Source organism: Nematostella vectensis, chromosome 14, assembly GCF_932526225.1.
Source record: "Nematostella vectensis chromosome 14, jaNemVect1.1, whole genome shotgun sequence".
Classification (NCBI taxonomy): domain Eukaryota; kingdom Metazoa; phylum Cnidaria; class Anthozoa; order Actiniaria; family Edwardsiidae; genus Nematostella; species Nematostella vectensis.
Window position 1 is genome coordinate 7,209,242 of NC_064047.1, and position 20,902 is coordinate 7,230,143.

The 20,902-nt window shown below is 41.2% G+C and overlaps 3 protein-coding genes across 3 annotated transcripts; all 3 read left to right on the forward strand.

Moving 5' to 3' along the window:
- Positions 1-902: 902 nt before the first annotated feature.
- Positions 903-8,603, forward strand: LOC5501533 (short-chain collagen C4). The gene is made up of 8 exons (XM_048722087.1): positions 903-1,008; positions 1,399-1,597; positions 2,596-2,642; positions 2,841-2,867; positions 4,272-4,298; positions 5,611-5,646; positions 5,955-6,089; positions 7,998-8,603. The coding sequence occupies exons 1-8, from the start codon at positions 903-905 to the stop codon at positions 8,477-8,479; spliced, it is 1,059 nt and encodes a 352-aa protein (XP_048578044.1). The 3' UTR covers positions 8,480-8,603.
- A 1,365-nt stretch (positions 8,604-9,968) lies between these two features.
- On the forward strand, positions 9,969-12,214 carry LOC125559910 (golgin subfamily A member 6-like protein 1). Its single transcript, XM_048722173.1, has 4 exons — positions 9,969-10,098; positions 10,578-10,830; positions 11,529-11,707; positions 12,094-12,214. Exons 1-4 carry the CDS (start codon positions 10,006-10,008, stop codon positions 12,205-12,207), a joined length of 639 nt encoding a protein of 212 aa, XP_048578130.1. The 5' UTR covers positions 9,969-10,005; the 3' UTR covers positions 12,208-12,214.
- A 914-nt stretch (positions 12,215-13,128) lies between these two features.
- On the forward strand, positions 13,129-20,381 carry LOC125559898 (centrosomal protein of 164 kDa-like). The gene is made up of 9 exons (XM_048722088.1): positions 13,129-13,313; positions 13,805-14,023; positions 14,288-14,554; positions 14,897-15,064; positions 15,634-15,741; positions 16,348-16,427; positions 16,804-16,921; positions 19,114-19,201; positions 19,581-20,381. The coding sequence occupies exons 1-9, from the start codon at positions 13,197-13,199 to the stop codon at positions 19,763-19,765; spliced, it is 1,350 nt and encodes a 449-aa protein (XP_048578045.1). The 5' UTR covers positions 13,129-13,196; the 3' UTR covers positions 19,766-20,381.
- The last annotated feature ends 521 nt before the right edge of the window (positions 20,382-20,902 follow it).

Below are 20,902 nucleotides of genomic sequence, written 5' to 3' on the forward strand. Positions count from 1 at the left end.
TAGACCCTGCCTGAGATCTGCAATTTGTTTGGGCCCTTGGCTTAGCAAGAGAAAGAGTTAACCGCTTCAGGACCACCCATACTTTTTTCCCGTACACGACGAGTAACACAGACACAGAGCGATAAGTAATCAAAATTGTAAAACTAGAGGATAATTGTCTGGATCACGAAGATTGTGATCCAGATTTGGCAGAATGACAGAAAAAGCTAGCAATTCTTTTCTAAAAATAAAACAAACAAAAAATATTTGTTTTTTTTCCAAAAAAAGGCCTAAAAATGTTAAATCGAGAAAGACCAAATGTTCGGACTTGTCTCAATTTACACATATGCTTTATTGTAAACCGACATGGTAAAAATATCATGACATTCAATGACAGAGATAAAGATATTTTAAAGTAAGAAAACAAAATTTATCTTCATGGGAAGCCGGTCAAGTGTCGCGATTTGTAGGAGACGATTTCCATCAATTGTTTTAAACTACTTCCACTTTAAAACAGATTAGGCAATAAAGGTAAATACCTCGAGTCCATTCATGAGTGTCTAGAGCAGGTTCAATTACGTCTTGAAGTAAACAGTGAGTCTCTAAAGCAGTTAGCAGATAATTCTTATCAATCAGGTGTCTCGGGTCTCTTCGGGTCGCAAATATAAACACGAGTAAAAACAGCGAAATAAATCCGACCTGAAATGATTTCGCACCATTACTGAATAGAAATCAAGGCTGTGGTAAAATATGCAGTAATGAAATCGCGAATCTGGCTTTCAACAGAACAAATAACATGTATCTGAGAGCTGGAATCTCAAAATCCAAGATGGCGGCCAGGTATTCTGGTAACTAAGCATTTCGGTGATGTAGGATGGCAGGCTAGATACTTCGTGTAAGAAAAAGGCCTATGTAAGGCCGGAATGAGTGCACTAAAGAAAGAGACACACAATGGCATATGGGCTTCCTGGTTATTGCGCAATAATGCCCGTTGTTTGCCAGTTGCATTTGATAACTGGGCTTCCACAGGTATCCCAATAATAAAGATTATTAGGGGTTTTGGAGTCGCTTAAACCCTTCAACCCTTGGAGGTTATTTAGGTTACTTCTCGTTATCGTGTCGTGTCGGGTCCCGGGATCAGTTGGGGAATTTTGAGGTCCTGTACAGTCAACCCATTTCGGCACTCACAAAGCCAAAATAGAAGGCATTTCGGCAGTTGAAATCAGTACCACACGTAGCTATTATCAGCACTCAACACCTCTTAGGTCAGTACCACAAATATTTTGGTACCTCATAGCTCAAAATGGATTTAAAGCCATTTTGGTTTTTAGGGCCATAATGGTTCTTTTGATTTTTACAGTGTAGCAAGACACTAGAAGAGCATAGAAACTTCTGAAGGCTTTTACCGACACAAAGTCTAAATCTCTGACGAAGTTATCGCCGATCGATATGAAGACGCATCTCCTATCGTTGTGCTGTGGTGCGTTACCCTCTGTGCTCTGGCATCAGGAAAGGAAATTCAAGACCAGGAACTAGGGACCAAGGACGAGCGGGACTATCAGTTGGAAAAGCGTGCAAGCGATGATCTCGAAAAACGTGTAAAAAAACTGGAGGAAAAGTGAGTAAATTTGACATTCGAAACCGAGTGTTGTTGCATTGAATTGTGACAGTTACTTGATTTTTTTTCTTTTTCTTTTGGATTGGAATTGAAGACTGGGATTCCCTAGAATTTAAAAGAACATGTTCAGCCTTTGGTCAACAACACCATAAAACAGTGACATCTGAAGAAACAAACCACCCATTGCCGGCTTAGCTTACTAGGGGCAATTATTGTATCCAAAGTTAAAGTTAAAGGCCTATGAACCACGATCGAAAGTCGTCTTTTCGGTCAATGAAATACAACTGTATGAACAGTATATTATTTTGTGGCAGTGAGCGTTGCGTCTGGCGGCGTTTAGAGAACAATTTCCATTCACCGAATGTTACGTTTACTCTTTGTTCGTAATCATTCAATGTGGCAAGCGTAGCTGAAACATACAATAAACGATATATTTACCAAAATAAGTTGAAAAACTTAATTAATTCTCTGTTCGTAGATTAACATCATTGTTTTCAGGAAATTAATCGAGAATGCCCAAGGCTAAATATATATTTCTATCACATTAATAAATAACTATAATTAAATCATTCTTTTATTATTTGTTTGTCTGCCTTATGGCACACATATATTGCTTCAATTCAGGCCCTCACCCAGGATTTTTCCTGGGGGGGGAGGGGGGGCGAACTCCGAAAAAATGGACCTAATTTTTCAGTGGGGGAGAGGGAGGGAGTTCTCTGATACAATTCTAAACAACTCCGAAAGAACAAAAAGGGATTTTTTTATGCCTTTGCATTATCTGCACGGGACGTTTATAGTCGGATTTGGCTACATACCAGAGTGATCTAGCTTATGATTTTTAGTTTTAGTCTATTGAGAACCAAGAGTGGACTTCTAGCCGTTGTGGGGGGGGGATGGGTGCGTTCGCACCCCTACACAACGGCCCCCTGCACACCCCTGGGTACAAGCCTGCAATTGCTTTATCTAGCTTAGCATTTTTCTCCATCATTTTTTTTCAGAATCGATGCTCTTTTTAAAGGAGGGGTAACTGTCCCGTGGCTTAGAGGTAAGGCAGAGTCGTTGTCAGTTACACATTTATTATTGTTTCAATTCAACCTAACCCTAACGAAAAATTATCATTTTTTAGTCGATTGGTTTGTTTTATTGGTTTGCATATATTATATTGCCTGTTCTATGTTTCGCTGTTTTATTTTTATTCAGTTTTAGTTTTTTATTTCTCATTGAACTTCTATGTATCTTACAGGCAGGGATGGACGCGATGGAAAGCCAGGTGGGTAATAAACTAGACCCTGTGCGCAGAAGTTTATATCACCCTGTGTTGTGACATGTATGACAAATAAATCATTTCTTACAAAAAAAAGTTCGCTATAGAAAAATATTACACTCGTTATCAGTCACACGTGCACCCTGTGCCTTTTGTCACAACTGTGTTTTGGTGGACGTCAATCATGACTTGAATTGTTCCAATTCTTCATCTGTAAGAGCTGTCACAGATCGATCACAACTAAAACAACATCAAAGTGGATCGCCTTCTTAGCTACAGTCACCAAGAAAATACCAATAAACACAAAACCAGCAGTTAGTACGACATGTTTCTTGGCTTTTCATTGTTGTTGATCTAGTGCGTACTTGCGTATGTACATCTTGTCTGCTTTCTTGACGACTGGTACTTTTCGGCGCTCTCTCATTGGTTAGCGGTCTAACGGCCGCCGTAACTGCGAAATGGCTTCCGTCAACAACCAGTCGCGACTCGGAAACGAAAATCATATGGTGCACGTGTGACTGAAAAACGAGTAACATATCACAAAATGATATTGTTTTTTAAGTGAAATTATCGTGGAATCCACGAAAAGTCCTTTTGAGTAGTCCTTATCCATCATTTGGCTGTTAGAACTTCAAAAATTGTTGAACTTACCGTCGTCAACGACATGGAGTCATGGTATTGGCCACCAGTTTGTTTTAGTCGAATTTATCGAAGGATTCTTTCCAACATAGATGATGTAATAGATGTCCTCGAGATTTTCATGATTCATGACATTTTTTACAAACAACTCCTTGAATGAAAACGTTCCCCTGCTAGCAGGGAGATGAGAACGCTTTGCTTCAATCAATTTAATAAAAAAAATCTCATGAAGAATGAGGGAGAGTTTGTCGTTTTCAAGAATATACTTCACAGGAGGAATTAAAGTGATCATTTCTAGCAGGATGAGTCTCGTGTTTTTCTATTGTTGTCAGTATTGTGTCCATCCCCAAAAGCACATACTGTGAACTTGTCTGCCTCTGTGGAATTCATTAAACCCTGATGCCTAGCGTAAAAAGTAATATAGGCAATTAGGATTATTTCTTCATTCCTTAGCGCTCAAGCCCTTTAACTCTTGAAGCATTCTTGATGCAATCTGACTAAAGTGGTCGGGAGTTCAGTCAGCACTATTATGACAAGTATTAGGTTTTGCGGTATTAGGTTTTGCGTTAGTTATTACAATTTGCGGCTTACGGTGCAGTATTTTCAAATAAACGGTGGGTGGTAACAGGAACTCTTAGAAATCATTTTCTAAAAGAGCAATGATCATAATATTTCTTCTTTTTTTTTCGTTGAGATCGGTTTGGTTTATTTTCCCTTTCATTTGTTTTAATGTTTCGTCCTTATCATTGAAGTTTTTAATCTTTTTTTCAGGCAAGGATGGACGCGATGGAAAGCCAGGTGGGTAATAAACTAAAACCTGTGCGCCGACGTGCATTTGAGCCCCTGTTTCGTGACAGGCATAAAAAAAAAAAACACACATTTGAAATTATTATGACAATTACAAGTATCACCGGTATTACATTTTGAGTTATTATTACATTTTGCGGGGTGCGGAGCAAGATTTTAAAATAAATGATAAAGGCAGTTTTATGATTGTACTAAGTAAAGTAAACATCTTTGAATTACCCATGATCCACAGGTAGAGATGGAAAGGACGGTAAACCAGGAGTGAGCGATTCCTGGTTAGGAGGACGTGCACTGCGGCGCTCGCCGAAAAAATTAATTCTAAACCCATCAGCGAATCCGTTAACTAAAAATGTTTAACCCGAATAACCTGGCAGCAGAAAATCAAGCCGCTCCACCTTTACGGGAGTAACTACCCGAGGGTGCGCTGGGGTTGGGATTCGTTGTAAAGGCCGAGCACATTTGACCGTTTGTGCACTTAGTTGCGGGGTGTTGTCCGCCGCATTTATAACACTTATTGTCGAACCTGCACCCGCCAAGTGTACTTGGTCCCAGGGCTACCTATTGGCTGCCCGTTGCCTTAAGAGCCGAAATTTTTGTTGATCGTAATAATACCGATCCCCGCAAAACTACGCTGTAATCAAGCGAACCGTTTCGCCTTACGTTTCGCCGTATCGCTTGATACTTCACCCAGACCATATTTAAGACTCCATTGTCAGGTCAGAATATTTTTTAAAAGTTTTACGATTTTATTTCGTAGTAAAGTGAACGGCTTATTTCAATCCCATATGTTTACTGTAAACCATGGCACACACAACGTAACGTGAACCACTATTATTTATTCATACACACAGTGAGCTTGGGGTACCTGTGGTTGAGGCTGGGCCGTTTTTTGGGGGGGACATTTTAAGGCTGAATATGTTCTTTAACGATGTTCTTAAATTTTAGTGTATATAAGAAAATAATACCCAATGAATTATTAGGAAGAGAATTACACTAATGATCAATAGCAATAATAAGGTTGTTACTATGAGCACAATTTCATTCTGCAATTTAGAACGCATCAGGGCTTAGGCTCGATTTCCACATGGTTTCTGTGAGCCCGCAGTATGTTAGTAGGGTCGATGAGGCCTAGCGACGGCTGGTAATCGAGCCTAATCAGGGCTAAAAAAAGTCTCAGCAGTGCTATCTGAGCCTCGGCATGTTCTTAAAATTAGATGAAATCTCAGGCTGGACGTTTTTATAAAAAAAGGGTTCTTATATTGTATCCAGTAGGATAATGTTTTCAATTACCCATAATCCACAGGTAGAGATGGAAAGGACGGTAAACCAGGAGTGAACGGTGAGTGCTAATAACTCTTTAGAAATTAGTCTCTAAGCAATGATCATAATATTTCTTCTTCTATTCTCGATGAGATTTAGTTTCCTGTGCTATGAAGATACTCTCAATTTGCTTGCATTAATTTTTATTGATATCTTCAAGGCCCTAAAGGAGCGCCCGGTGCTCAGGGAGGGACTGGTGCGAGGGGTCCCCCCGGTCAAGCAGCAATGATCATAATATTTCTTCTTCTATTCTCGATGAGATTTAGTTTCCTGTTCTATGAAGATACTCTCAATTTGCTTGCATTAATTTTTATTGATATCTTCAAGGCCCTAAAGGAGCGCCCGGTGCTCAGGGAGGGACTGGTGCGAGGGGTCCCCCCGGTCCCAGGGGGTCCTCTGGTGTACAGTACGTGCGATGGGGGAAGACCTCGTGCCCACGCTCTGCGCGGCTTGTCTACAAAGGTGAGATCTTCGTCCTGTTCGCTAGTCTGCTAAAAGCGACTACTAAGCAGACTACCTGTGTTGAAGAAATAGAGCTTTATTTATTTAAACAAAAAACGAATAATAACAAGTCTTGGAAATATAAAAAGAGCAACATTTCAAATATACTGGAATTTTGATATTGGTTGTAAAGTTACAAATGTCACGTGACTTATCATACATTCGCTTTCCGCGCATGTAGAATAATAGTAAGGCTGTTAAGGGTGTTGGGACATATCTCGTTACTTAGACCCTGTCCCCACGTATACGTTTTCGTTTGAAAACGCAACCTTTTTGCTCCGTTTTTAAAAAGATCCGCGTCCCCACGAAGCGTTTTCATTTTTATACTACCCGTCCCCACGAAAACGCAAAAACGATACGAAAACGATAACAAGTTCTACAGCGCATGCGTACTCGCGCGCCAAGTGGACTGGATCTGAGATATCACGCCATCGTTTTCGAAAGGTTCCGTTTTAGTCCGTCCCCAAAGCCCTGAAAGGGTATCGTTTTCAAATTGTTCCACTCTGGATACCGTTTTCAAACCGTTCCGTTTTTGGTACATATCAGTCAATCTTGTTTTAAAAACTGTCGTTTTTCGAGCTTGCTCGGTCATTTCCTTATAAGGCCTTACATATCATATTTGGGAGTCCGCTTCAATCATTTTTATCTCTTTTTATCGCTCTAGAGCTTTGTAAATCGAGAATTTTCAGGTAAACTTGCAGGAATTTGTGTTTACTACGATTTTGCTGGCAGCCATCTTGGAAATGGAGCCTAGTCCCTAACGTTTTAGAATATCTCAGTTCTCCCGCGCGCACGCCCCAGGCTCTTGAAGACCATTTAGAAAAACGACAACCATTGATTGATATAAACGTTTTTGCGTTTCCGTGTGGACGATACCCGTACCGTAACAAAAAAAAGCTGCGTTTTCAAACGAAAACGGATACGTCGGGACGGGGTCTTAGCGATTCGGTTGTTAGGCGCGCGCGCGATCATCCGGGAACTTTACACTTTCAGGTGGTAAAATCAATTGGCTTCAAAAACAAACGCCTGAAATTGTCGAGAAAAACGTAATAAACAGCTAATAACGTAAAATAAAAATGGGCAAGCATGATTTTTCTTTTAGAAGCACCTACTTCGCGGTTTGAAGTGCTACTTTGAGCAAGAAAAGAGTTGTTTCAATGCATATTTCACTGTTAAAAAGCGGGAAACGTCGATATTTTGATAACAAAATTCTATCACAACATCTGCCTTAGTTACCACGCTTCACAAAATTCAATTGCGCATGCGTAGATAATTTTAATTCCGGTTTGCGTTTCCAACTCTACAATCTTTGAGAAGAACTGACGGGTCGCGATTTTTTGAGAGAGCATATTCACCTAGTTGCCGTCTACAAAACTACGAATCGATTTCCCGATATTTTGAAAATTTAAGAAGTTATTTAAATAACAGTGGAAAAATAAAAAAGGAAGTTGTGCGAAAATTTTATTTTTCAGCAGAATCCAAAACGTATAAGTAACTTTTTAAGCACCCTCATAAATAATGTTAAAAAGCTACATGGCTTAACAGATACTTCAACATCTAAGATGTTTTCTATTGTGACGTCATCACATGGCGTCATCACCTGATGACATCTTCAACATTTTGATGTTCATAAACAGTGCCCTGCTTAAATATATCCTATTTCACCAATGTTTGGCGGACTTATAGCGTCTGGAAGTTTTCCCAGCAACGGCCTCAGAGTATTGTCCCAACACCCAAGGTTGCTTCGTGAAAAAGAACTCGCGCGCTCCCTGTGTGCCCGATCGCCGCGACGCCCTGGGGGCAAAGTTAGCATGGGGCAAGTGAGCCGTGTTTGCCATGTCATATACTATAAGTTCATTTACCTCTTAGGCCGTGTTGGCGGGGAGCACTTTACCCACTCTGGCGGTGCGGCGCAGTACGTGTGTCTCCCCGAGAAACCCCAGTACATAAACTACACCCCAGGACATCAGGCCAGCGGCTACATGTACGGCGCCGAGTATGAAGTCAATCAACGCAGCCCCTTCACACGTGGAAAATCCCTGCATGACCACGATGTCCCGTGCGCCGTGTGTTACGTCCCGTCCCGCAGCACCCAGCTCATGATACCCGCAGTCGCCCGCTGTCCCGCGGGGTGGTCCCGCGAGTACTACGGCTACCTGATGACGGAGAATTACAGTCACAAGCACTCAAGTCAGTTCGTGTGCGTGGATCACAATGCCGAATATATCCCGGGTAGTGTCGCTGATCTTAACGGAGCACTGCTGTACCCCGTGGAAGGGGTGTGTGGGTCACTACCGTGTCCCCCGTATGTAGCAGGGCGTGAGCTGACATGCGCAGTCTGCACCAAGTGATTCTTGTAACTCTTGTATGACTGACGGAATAATAGTAAAATAACTGTAACTTGTTGGGTAAACAAACTGTTCTTCTCGTTCCACATCTGTTGTATGACTGATTGAATGATAAATAAAGGAAAAACGATGAAGCGCATACGAGGTGTTTCTTGTTTTGAATGCGACTTATTGGGTGAGCAGATGTGCAAATGGATATTAGAAATCTGAGTACAGGGTTGCTGCCCACGTTTGGTTATGAGGGGGGTGGGGTCTATTGCTTCTCACGTTTGTAGACAAATGGATAGCGTTGGATAACACCCTTTTAAAAGCGATATGAAACCGCTTGGTAAATTATTGGCAACTTCATCTTACAAGATGACAAAATTAAGACCTTGACATCCCCATTTAGTTAGCTTTAACCCATTGACCCATTTTTGAGATGAATTTACGAAAATTTAACGAAAACAGATACCTCCCTCTTATTTTGACTTTTTTCACAGCCCGTCAAAGTGAAACACCGCTGCACCTAGTATCCAGTGCATTGCGGACCCATCTCTAATCCCTCATCGTTGTGCTGAAGCCAGCACAATTTGATGGTTGCTTGTATTTTTCAATCAAAAATACAGCTATGAGCATATCGGGAATGTGCTGTGCTTATGAATGTTTGCAAGAACTTGCTTTTTACTTACTTTCACCTGCTTGCCACTTTTTGTTCTGGTTTCAGAGTAAAACGAAACAGGACAATGAAATTAAGACTTTGATGGAAAGATTAGCATCCAAGGAGCTTGAACTAATAGAGTTAAGAGAGAAGTTGACGAAGTCTGAGGAAGCAAAAATGGCCATTTTGGTAAATATCAGGGCGTTTCCTAACACTGCGAATGGAGCAACACAGGGTTGAACATCTTGTTTCTATTGCTTCTCTTCGTTTTTTCTAGTCATAGATTGACATCTTTTTCGATTATAAATCTGCGACCACTTGATCTCTTAAGTCAATCTTTTCGCCGCCTTTCTATACCAATTCAGCTTTTGATTTCTTCATCCTTGATTCTTTACTTGAACAGCACGACATGACTGAAAAACATGACGTGACGCGTCAAATAAGCCCATTTCACATCGAATAAGGCGGATAATTTCTCTGAGTACTTAGTAACTTATAGCAAACAAAATATTAAAGTGCGACATTTTTTAAAGTGTCATTGAAATTTGAGCTTTTCGTCCCTGAGCTGATACACAGGGCAATGATGATCAAGGAAAAATTTTCTTTAAAAAGCCAAAATCTGGTTAAGTGCACTTCGGCCTCACGTTATTTGTGTTTTGAAAATAAGTCCGTAATACAAGGAACCTATAGCCATTGTATGAAATTGTGTCTTCTCTTTCTATCTGGAATTGCGCGTTTTCCAGGTTTTTCCGTCATGTCGAACAGCACTGATACTAAACCTAGAGCCACGGCGGTGGATCCCAATTTGTTTTTCCATTTCGGTTAATAACACATATTCCTCTTCTTATATCAGGGTGAAGCTCAACAAGAGGGTGATATCAAAAGTCTGATGGAGAAAATAGCGTCGAAGGAAGCAGAACTCAGAGAACTAGGAGAAAAATTAACGAAATCTGAGCAAGAAAAGTCAGACGAGCTTGGCAAGGTACTGTACGTCCGAAAGAGTCGCAAAAGACAATCGCTGCCTTTTTTCTGACTTTTCATTTAGGATTCCAGTTTTTTTTTTCAGGTTCTCTTGGCTTTGCAGGCCACTTCCCTGGGTTGTTCTCGTGTCACACACATGCCAAAAAACTATTTTCCTTTAGCCCTGTTTTACCCATGTCGAGGTTTTTTTTTTCGGCCAAAGGGTTGCTGTTGTTGCTGCTGCTGTTCTCTAGCCAGAGAACAAATTTTTGACAATTTGTTTTTCAAACCTCGACAACGTGTCCTTCATTACGTGTCCTTATTATACATGTTAATATTTTTAGAATATGTATCGGGCATTTTGTCGGGATAATAACTGATAACTGCCCTTAATAACATGGTGTCCTTAGAGCCTGGTTTCTCTTTCTTCAATAACGAGGTGTCCATTTAAAGCGGTTGTACTATGTAATATTGATAGGTTCATTATTGGACTGTTATAAGGTATGGGAGACAATGACTGAGCTACAGTCAGTAATTGAGGATCGCGGAAAATCTATCGACAAGCTCGAAAAAGAGTTGAAAGACCAAGAGGCGAAACACAACAGACAGAAGAACACTCTCGAGCAGACGGTCGCTAAGATGAAGGAAGTGATGGAGAGGAAGGGAGGAGACGCGAACAAAGTCAACGCTAGGGTCGCTGAGCTCGAGAAAGAGCTAAAGGAAAAGACGAAGAGCGCCGAGAAGCTCGTCAAAGGTGCGTGCGGTGATCATACTTAGTACAGAAGACATTCTTCTGACCTTGATATATTTTTTTGTATAAGGAACCGTTCGTTTTTTTAAAGAGGGCGTCGACTGGGCGAAAAAAGGAGGGGCCTTGGAGTTTTTTTTATATATAAAAGATCGGGGGAGCATGAGTTTTAAAAGTATAATAGAGAAAGAGGAAGCTAATACGGAAGGAGGAAGGTTAAAAAAAATCAGATTTTTAAAAAGAGGAGACCTGAATAATAATGAAGATTCGAATAACGCTTTACCCACCGCTCTGCCATTTTTTGGATGATAGAAGGTCCCTTGGTGATACACTCGGACATAGCGGTCATTCTCATAAAAACGGCAGCCTACAGGAAACCTCCATTATCGCTCACCTGAAATGATGTTTCCTAAGTTGGCAAAGTGTTACGCTAATCCTAAGGAGATCCCCCACCCTACCTTGAAAATTTCCTTTCCTTAAAGAATGTTGATCACCCACTAATCATTGGAAATACAGCGATTTATTCGCAATAAAACTTAAAAATAACAATCTACGAATGAAGTCTAATATGTTATTGACGATATTTGATTGAAAATATCTCGGTTAATGGCTTGAATTAGCCGATGGAAATGGATGCTTTGTGTTGCTCGCCATTGAGCGGGAGCATAAAATGGCGGCATGATTGGCCTTCTTTAATATCCTAGCGTCGGAGAAACGTGAAAAGGAAATCGATGCGCTGAAACGCGCGCTTCAAGACCAGGACCAGGTAATGGGGGAACAACAAGATGCACTGACCGAGCGACAGCTGGAGATAGAGTCCCTCACAGAGGAGTTGCGTACACTTACGGACCAGAACACATCCACAAATTCTCTCTCCGCCGAGGTGAGTATGCAATGCTAGGACATCAAAAAATGGTTAAGCATTTCTACGGAGTTTCTAGAGGTTAGTTGCCTAGACTGGGATAGGAAATACGTCGTCGTAAAAGACTAGAACATTTACTACGTCTCTAGAAGTAAGTTTCCTAGGCTGGGATAGGATAGTCGGCATGGAAGGCTTAAAGGCCTTTAAGGAATCTCTATTATTCCGCGGAGGTGCGTATCTAAGGCTGGGAAAGGAAATACGTTGTCAAGGAGGTTTTGAACGCGCAAAGGTAATTTTGCGTGTCTTTGATATTAGTTACACGCCCTCAACCATAACCCTAAACCCCCTTGACTAAAAGTCACCATGTATGACGATATTCTTACTAATGTTGCGTTTCCACATGCCAGATTCGCCGACTAGAAGGCACGCTATCCGTTTACATCGAGGAAAAGGACCAGCTACAGCGGGAGCTCGATGCGCTCAGGAAGACAGAGGCGGGAATCGAGGTGTCAAAGGTATGAATCCTTGTGGAATATAAAGCTGTTTCATTCGTTGTTATTGCGAGTAGGGGCGAGCATTTATTGACATTTCTTATTCATTTTGAATATTTTCGCTTCGGGGACAGACGTGTATGTTTATGTGATCTACTGATATAGATCGTACTACGCAACTTGCATTAGCTACGCACGTGGACTTTGGTTGCAAAAAATGCAAAAACCTTAGCTTAAAGGAGGAGCGTCACGGTAACTCGCAAGACGGGAAGCCTGTGTACTATTTTTGAAAATAGCCGAGATAATATTCGAACAGAGAGAATGACATATATTTAAGTTGTGTTAACCTATGCAATAAATAAACCTTGCACTAAAAGTCTTACCAATGATATTATTCTTGTCAGCATTGAATATTCGATCACCCTTCTAATAAAGATACTGAGTACTCGCTTCGATCCAAATTCGTGCCTGATTTGACTCCCAAAAGTGATCGCTGGACCTCCACTCGCTTGCTAAACCTCACAAACGACTCCAAATTTCATTTCACTTATTTTTTTATCAGAAAACGATTATCCTTAAAAATAAAACGCTATCTAATAAGAAAAAAGACATTTTTTGTAACAGAAACTTGGATTTAGCTTTCGGATGGGCAGTAAAACAGAGAATTTTGAAGATTTATCAACGGCACTTTTCCCCCTTCTCAAGAGATCGATCCGGGCTATACGTTTCGGAAGGCTAGAAAAGGCGTGACGCTTCTCCTTTAAAAACCCTACAGTCTTCGTAACTTTTAGTGTCCTTTTGTAAGGATGGAAAATACATTTACTAGATAAGGTTGAGAACCAAACTTCGCGAACTTGGATCAAAGTGAATCTGCAAGGATTGAATGAATGAAGAATACCTTGGTATGTCCTCTATAGCTAACAACGACTTCCTCCCAGGTGGAGATAAGTCGAGATTACGAGATCGAGAAAAGTGAGATCTTGGTAAAGCTGGAGCAGAAGGAAGGAGTGATCGCCAAGATGAAGACCCAGCAGAAGAGCTCCGACTCGGCCGCCGCCAAGGAAAAACGGCTGCTTAAACAGCAGTTAAAGGAGAAAGAATTCGAGATCAACAAACTCAACGAGAACTTGGAAAAGGTTAGGATCGATAGTTGTTGTTTTTTCTGGTGACACACTCGTCACGTGACTGTAGCCTTGAGCTTTTATTGGTCCATGGCATGCAACTGTTACTGACTTGAGCACATATACCCTTTTCCGTAGTTTGGATGAGTATTGAAAATGACCTTAATTGGAGCAATGCCTCTGTATTGGTCTCTTTTCTATTCTTTGCTAGAGTTTAAAGTTATGGTAAAGGTGATAAGGTGGGATATGGTTAAACAATTGCCGCAGCAAGTTTTTGAAACTATGATCTAAAAATGAAGGGGTGGAGGTTTCAGTCGTGCATCTTTCTTCTTCTTGTCTCCAAGACGTGCATGATTTTTTTTCCTTTGTGTGCATTTTCTGTCTTGTTTGGGCTGCTTGCATTTTTTCATTTTTTTTTTTTTTATCGTGTATGTTTTTTTTTGTTCCTTAACCACCACTCCCCTCCCCCTTCACTGTTCTAATGTTCCGTCCCTAATGGATCCCAGGCGGAGCGCAAACAGAAAGAGTACGAGGATCTGATCCAGCTGAAAGACGTTGATGTTCGCAAAGCTGCGGAGGAAAAGGAAGGCATGCTCAAAGCCATGCGCGAGGCGTTCGAAGTGGCCTCCACCAAGAAGACCGAGTACGAGAACAAACTAGAGTCAGTGCGGAGAGAGATGGAGGTGGAGCACGAACGCGAACTCGCGCGCGTACGCGAGAGTCACGCCATATCAAACATATTCCCCACGGATAGTGTCCTTCGTATGCATTGCCTTATATGGGCATTGATGACCATATTTAGAAGAGCTAAAGTTTTCCCGCTCCCTGATCTCCAGAAAACATGGTGAAAAATGCTGATTCCTTTCAATTTGAGACTCGAGGCAAAAATGTGTCAAAAAAACTTTATCGCTTGGTCAAATCTTTATCACACAAGTCTTGAAAAGCCCTTAGACCCAGGCCTCCAAGAGATTGGCCGAGCGAGATTTAAGGTCACCCAAATATTGATATGGCGTGGAAACGCGATACACGAGAAGGATAAGGAAAGGAAATTGGACATAAAGGAAGAGTCAGTGCGGAGAGAAATGCAGGCAGAGCACGAATCCGAACTCGCGCGCGTACGCGAGAGCCACTCGCGTGAAAACGCGACACACGTGAAGAATGAGGAAAGGAAATTGGACACAGAGGAAGGGCAAGTGACAGTACCTCAGTCGCCAGGCGAAGACAAGAAGCTGGTCGTTCAGGTTGAGAAACTACCGGTGAGTCTGTGAACAGCCCTGTCACGCAAATAACTTGTCACGCAACTACCTTCTCATGCAAATGTCTTGTCACGCAAATGACTCGTCGCACAAATAATGGCGTTATGCCTTGCCAACCAAATGCCTTTAACACTATTTTTTTTTTGTCACGAAATTATATACTCGTGTACACATCGCCATGCAAGTACCTTATCACCATCGCAAAAATCTGGTAACGCTAGCTTTACCACACTACCACCCACACAAGCGACAACATAACAGTGATTTACTACTTTTCTTCTAAAAACAACCATAGTGTACCGCTTCTATTAATTCATTCAAACACTATTGGGATGATTTCAGTCGGATGTGAAGACTAAAGTTCAGCCACTCAAGAAGACTGGAGAGATGAAGACTGAAGGAATTGAAGAGCCGGCAAGTACCGGGCCCATGAGACGCCTCGCCCAGCGCAGACCTGCCAAGAACCGCACTTCAGACGAGTCCACCACTTCCGAGGATAGCTCTACTCAGGTGAGTTGGCCCCTGTTATTACCAATAACATGGACCTGCTGACTCGAACCTGCCGATAACTGGAACCAAATGATAACTCTGACGTACTAATAACTCGCTAAAATGTGCAAAGTAAGAGAAAACTGCCAATGGATGTTAGCGATAACTAGTTTGCCTTCACAATATAAGATTATTAACAAAAATAAGGATTTTGACGAGCTATGAAACATTTTCCCTATCCTACCGAGGCCGGGAAGTGTAATTTTCTTACTAATCTTCACACATTTTCGAATTTCATTGTTCTGCCGTCGCATCAATGCTCAAGGGTTGTAAACATCCCGATAAAAGCTACTATTTTCATCACGGGCGATTTTACGAAGCCTCTAGGATAAACACACCCATTCCGTGTTAAATTTAATTTCAAAACATTGACAGGAAGTACCAAACACTCTCTACCGGAAACACTTTAGCACTGCTAGAATTCGTCGGATTTCGGATTCAAGACTTCAAGCTTCTACATGAGCCTTCCTAATGGTTAGCGGTCCTCTGCATGAGAGTTAATGCCAATCGCCTCTTATCGTTTTGTCTAGGATCGCATTGAGATAGACGTTACTCCCATCATGGGACGTAGACGAACTCGCGCCGCCACAAAGGGCTCAAGAAAACGCCGAAGTAGCAGCGAGCTCTCCCTTGCCGAGGTGAGTCACGCAATGATGTGTCACGCGTCTCGCTATGGTGCGTCACGCAACATTATGGGTGTGTATATTGTGATGTTTCAAGCGTAACACTACGTTTTGTTTTGATTTGGTCACACTTTCTTGTCACGCATAGAATATTTGTTACTGTAAACCAATTTTCAAAACCGAATTTACCAGGGCAAAGTTTCCATAGATACTTTGCCGCGTTTGTATGTTGTTGTTTTTACCTTTTTCGTTTTTGTTTTTGTTTTGGAGGATTATCTGTACTCATATTTTTATTGATTTTTTTTTTTCGTGATCAAGGCCCGGTTTTTCATGTTAGCGGGGTTCTACTTTTACTTACTCTACTTCTTCCTGTGATCAAAGCAAAGTTATTCGTGTTAGCGAGATCCTACAATTTCTCATCTTGTTCTTCTTTCTGTGATCATTTCTGTGTTCGTGTTAGTGAGGTCCTTCTCTTTTTCATCTTGTCCTTTCTGTGATCAAAGAAAAGTTGTTCGTGTTAGCGAGGTTGTGCTGTACGCATCATGTCCTTCTTTCAGTGATCCATGCGCAGCTGTTCGTAATAGAGAGTTTCTACCGTACTTATCCATTCTTTCTTCTCAGATCAAAGCGCAGTTGTCCGCCGCCAAGTGCCGTAGGATGGAAACAGATGACGAGACTCCTGGGTCTGTCTCCCGCTCTGTGTAAGTCAATTTCTTAATAATAATCACATAAAAGCACGGACGTGGCCTAGTGGCTAACACGTTGAGCGTGTAAGGGAGCTAACTGACTTGCGAGTGACTATTTGCTACCACACAAGCAGGTAAGAAGACAATAAAGGCTGTTACTCACTAGGAGGCAAGCGTAAGCGCAAAACAAGTGAAAATCGGTCAAACACAAGCGGAAGAAAATCAAGCAGTTGCGTTCTTGCGTTCCAGTGAGGATCGGAAAATGCGCTGCGCTTGCGCTTACGTCCAAGTTAAAGCCAATCTTTAACAAAGCCATTATTTATTTATTTATTTATTTATTTATTTATTTATTTATTTATTTATTTATTTATTTATTTATTTATTTTTCTAGTCGAACCCGCTCCACCGCGGGTAGGACGAGCTCTGTGGTCAAATCACGACCGAGTACAGCACGAAAAACATCCACGCTCGTCACGCCTGGCAAGCCTCCCCTCCCTCTAACTCCCAAGGTGAGACTTGGTAATGATATACGCTAAGAATGCTACAAGGTGAAACGTGGTACTGGTATACGCTAAGAATGCTACAAGGTGAAACGTGGTACTGATATACGCTAAGAATGCTACAAGGTGAAACGTGGTACTGGTATACGCTAAGAATGCTACAAGGTGAAACGTGGTACTGATATACGCTAAGAATGCTACAAGGTAAAACGTGGTACTGATATACGCTAAGAATGCTACAAGGTGAGACGTGGTACTGATATACGCTAAGAATGCTACAAGGTGAGACTTGGTACTGATATACGCTAAGAATGCTACAAGGTGAGACGTGGTACTGATATACGCTAAGAATGCTACAAGGTGAGACGTGGTACTGATATACACTAAGAATGCTACAAGGTGAGACGTGGTACTGATATACGCTAAGAATGCTACAAGGTGAGACGTGGTACTGATATACGCTAAGAATGCTACAAGTTGAGACGTGGTACTGATATACGCTAAGAATGCTACAAGGTGAGACGTGGTACTGATACACGCTATGAATGCTACAAGGTGAAACGTGGTACTTGTATACGCTAAGAATGCTACAAGGTGAAACGTGGTACTTGTATACACTAAGAATGCTACAAGGTGAAACGTGGTACTGATATACGCGAAGAATGCTACAAGGTGAAACGTAGAACTGATATACGCTAAGAATGCTACAAGGTGAGACGTGGTACTGATATACGCTAAGAATGCTACAAGGTGAGACGTGGTACTGATATACGCTAAGAATGCTACAAGGTGAGACTTCGTACTGATATACGCTAAGAATGCTACAAGGTGAGACTTGGTACTGATATACGCTAAGAATGCTACAAGGTGAGACTTGGTACTGAAATACGCTAAGAATGCTACAAGGTGAGACGTGGTACTAGATATACGCTAAGAATGCTACAAGGTGAGACGTGGTACTGATATACGCTAAGAATGCTACAAGGTGAGACGTGGTACTGATATACACTAAGAATGCTACAAGGTGAGACGTGGTACTAATATACGCTAAGAATGCTACAAGGTGAGACGTGGTACTGATATACGCTAAGAATGCTACAAGGTGAGACGTGGTACTGATATACACTAAGAATGCTACAAGGTGAGACGTGGTACTGATATACGCTAAGAATGCTACAAGGTGAGACGTGGTACTGATACACGCTATGAATGCTACAAGGTGAAACGTGGTACTTGTATACGCTAAGAATGCTACAAGGTGAAACGTGGTACTTGTATACGCTAAGAATGCTACAAGGTGAAACGTGGTACTGATATACGCGAAGAATGCTACAAGGTGAAACGTAGAACTGATATACGCTAAGAATGCTACAAGGTGAGACGTGGTACTGATATACGCTAAGAATGCTACAAGGTGAGATGTGGTACTGATATACGCTAAGAATGCTACAAGGTGAGACTTCGTACTGATATACGCTAAGAATGCTACAAGGTGAGACTTGGTACTGATATACGCTAAGAATGCTACAAGGTGAGACTTGGTACTGAAATACGCTAAGAATGCTACAAGGTGAGACGTGGTACTAGATATACGCTAAGAATGCTACAAGGTGAGACGTGGTACTGATATACGCTAAGAATGCTACAAGGTGAGACGTGGTACTGATATACACTAAGAATGCTACAAGGTGAGACGTGGTACTAATATACGCTAAGAATGCTACAAGGTGAGACGTGGTACTGATATACGCTAAGAATGCTACAAGGTGAGACGTGGTACTGATATACACTAAGAATGCTACAAGGTGAGACGTGGTACTGATATACGCTAAGATTGCTACAAGGTGAGACGTGGTACTGATATACGCTAAGAATGCTACAAGTTGAGACTTGGTACTGATATACGCTAAGAATGCTACAAGGTGAAACGTGGTACTGATATACGCTAAGAATGCTACAAGGTGAGACGTGATACTGGTATACGCTAAGAATGCTACAAGGTGAGACGTGGTACTGATATACGCTAAGAATGCTACAAGGTGAGACGTGATACTGGTATACGCTAAGAATGCTAACAAGGTCAGTCTTATTTCTGATATACGCTTAAAATACAAGTACTAGTTTTCCAATATTAGTTTTCCATGAATGTTAGAGAGGCGTCACTGATAGTCGAGGTTTCTAAACAAGGCTCTTTATTTCAGAATGAGAGCAGCACTTTAAGTCTTGCGGAGCACCAGTCCGCGAAGAAGAAGAAGAAAGGTTTCTTCGGCAAGCTTTTCGACTCCGCCGGTGAGTCCTGCCAGAAGCACCTTAAGAATTTGGTTTTATTTTGTATAGTAATTTAGTAGAAACTGGTTAATATTGAGAATAAAGAAAGGACACATGAATTGCTCTCAATAGAACCGGATACCGTTCTTTGTTTTTTTAAGCCGCCATTTTGTCTTGGCAGTGATGTTAGTATATGTGATATTATGTTGATGATAATGATTATAATGATACGTTATGGTTTGTAATGTGATAATAATGATGATGATGATGATTGATTATGGGGATTATGATGAAAAAAGATATTATGATTTATAATAATGATAATTATAGTGATAATTTTATTATGTTATGATGGTGATGTAAATGGTGATGATAACAATGATTATATATTTTCTCCTAGGTGACGAAAACTCCCCTCCCCGAGTTCCGCCATCAGGGAAGAAGAAGAGAAAGCTTCTAAAGAAAGACATATCCGGTCCCATGGACACATTCTCCCCGACGCCCGTCAGAGGCTCAGTCAGCGAGGCGAGCAAAGATGACCCTGCTAGACGATTAATCACTCGACAATTGCGCTCAAGAAAATAATAAGAGAAATCAGCATATAAGTGAGGTGTCCTTTTATAATTTACAAAAAAAGTCTGGATTTTTTTAATCGGAACTTTTCCAAACAATCGTAATAGCTAATAATATAGTTGCAACTATAACGCTATTTGAAACCCACTACCATCAATTCACAGAAAATGTCTGGATCTTTTTGATTGGGGCTTTTCCAAACAATTTGATAGCTGTTAATATAGTTACAACTATAACGGGTATTTGAAACCCACTATCGTCAATTATTATTTACTGCCATAGAACTTGGACATATTCAAATTTGGTCTGATTGTTTAAGATAGTGTTCTATGGAATACATCTTCACCAGCGGAAAATAATAGAAATCGCTATTTTTAAAAAGAGGAAGGGGGGAGTTAGTTAGCAAACTAGATTATATGTTGTTGTTGTTTGCATATTTGTAAGACATTTGAAATATGTTTTCGTGAACCCAAAAGAATGAGTTGTGTCATTGGGGAACAAAAACAAGTTGTTAATACGTTCCTTGTCACCGTGCTGAACTTTATAGAAAAGAAACATCGTTTAGATAAATCAGGAATGTATTGTAAATACAAAGTTGAAAATTGGAAAATAAATGTAGAGAAATATACTGTTGTAGCCGTTTTGATAATCAGTATAATGAAATGAGTTATTCATTTTGATGCGCTCATCTTAAAATAATCAAATCTCAGCATCCTAGCCCCGGCGTTTTTACCGGGTTTCCTGTGCTCGGTGACGAACCGTAAGGTAGCTTGGGGGCTGGGACGAGCTCACCCACAGAACGGGGAGATGGTTTCCTGTGACGTCACAACTCTTACCATACACAGGAAACCCAATAAGAACGCCTGGGACTAGGCTTATCAAATCTCCTTTATTTCGTTTCAACAAGTGCTCTTCTTTCGTCCCTCCGATCGGTATAAAACACTGCTCGATTAATTTAAAGCCGCATTGTCACCAGTTTGCTTCCGGAGGTCCGTCGGAAACCTCAAAAGAATCTATTAGAATCCGCGCTGTAAAACGGGCCATCCGCTGTAAATTATCAGTCCTCGAAGAAATTTCCAAGACACTGCTTTTAAAATTTTGAAATATTTTCCGCAGTTTCCGTTTAAAATAATCGGAGATTGTTACGTA

What these genes read in the sequence shown, in the direction of transcription:
- LOC5501533 (XM_048722087.1), top strand. Translation starts at nt 903, where the DNA reads ATGAGTGCACTAAAGAAAGAGACACACAATGGCATATGGGCTTCCTGG. An exon ending in AACTGTCCCGTGGCTTAGAG is followed by an intron (nt 2,643 to 2,840) that starts GTAAGGCAGAGT and finishes TGTATCTTACAG; the next exon opens with GCAGGGATGGACGCGATGGA. An exon ending in TGCGCGGCTTGTCTACAAAG is followed by an intron (nt 6,090 to 7,997) that starts GTGAGATCTTCG and finishes TTTACCTCTTAG; the next exon opens with GCCGTGTTGGCGGGGAGCAC.
- LOC125559910 (XM_048722173.1), top strand. Translation starts at nt 10,006, where the DNA reads ATGGAGAAAATAGCGTCGAAGGAAGCAGAACTCAGAGAACTAGGAGAA. An exon ending in AGTCAGACGAGCTTGGCAAG is followed by an intron (nt 10,099 to 10,577) that starts GTACTGTACGTC and finishes GACTGTTATAAG; the next exon opens with GTATGGGAGACAATGACTGA. An exon ending in CAAATTCTCTCTCCGCCGAG is followed by an intron (nt 11,708 to 12,093) that starts GTGAGTATGCAA and finishes TCCACATGCCAG; the next exon opens with ATTCGCCGACTAGAAGGCAC.
- LOC125559898 (XM_048722088.1), top strand. Translation starts at nt 13,197, where the DNA reads ATGAAGACCCAGCAGAAGAGCTCCGACTCGGCCGCCGCCAAGGAAAAA. An exon ending in TCAACGAGAACTTGGAAAAG is followed by an intron (nt 13,314 to 13,804) that starts GTTAGGATCGAT and finishes AATGGATCCCAG; the next exon opens with GCGGAGCGCAAACAGAAAGA. An exon ending in GGGTCTGTCTCCCGCTCTGT is followed by an intron (nt 16,428 to 16,803) that starts GTAAGTCAATTT and finishes TTATTTTTCTAG; the next exon opens with TCGAACCCGCTCCACCGCGG.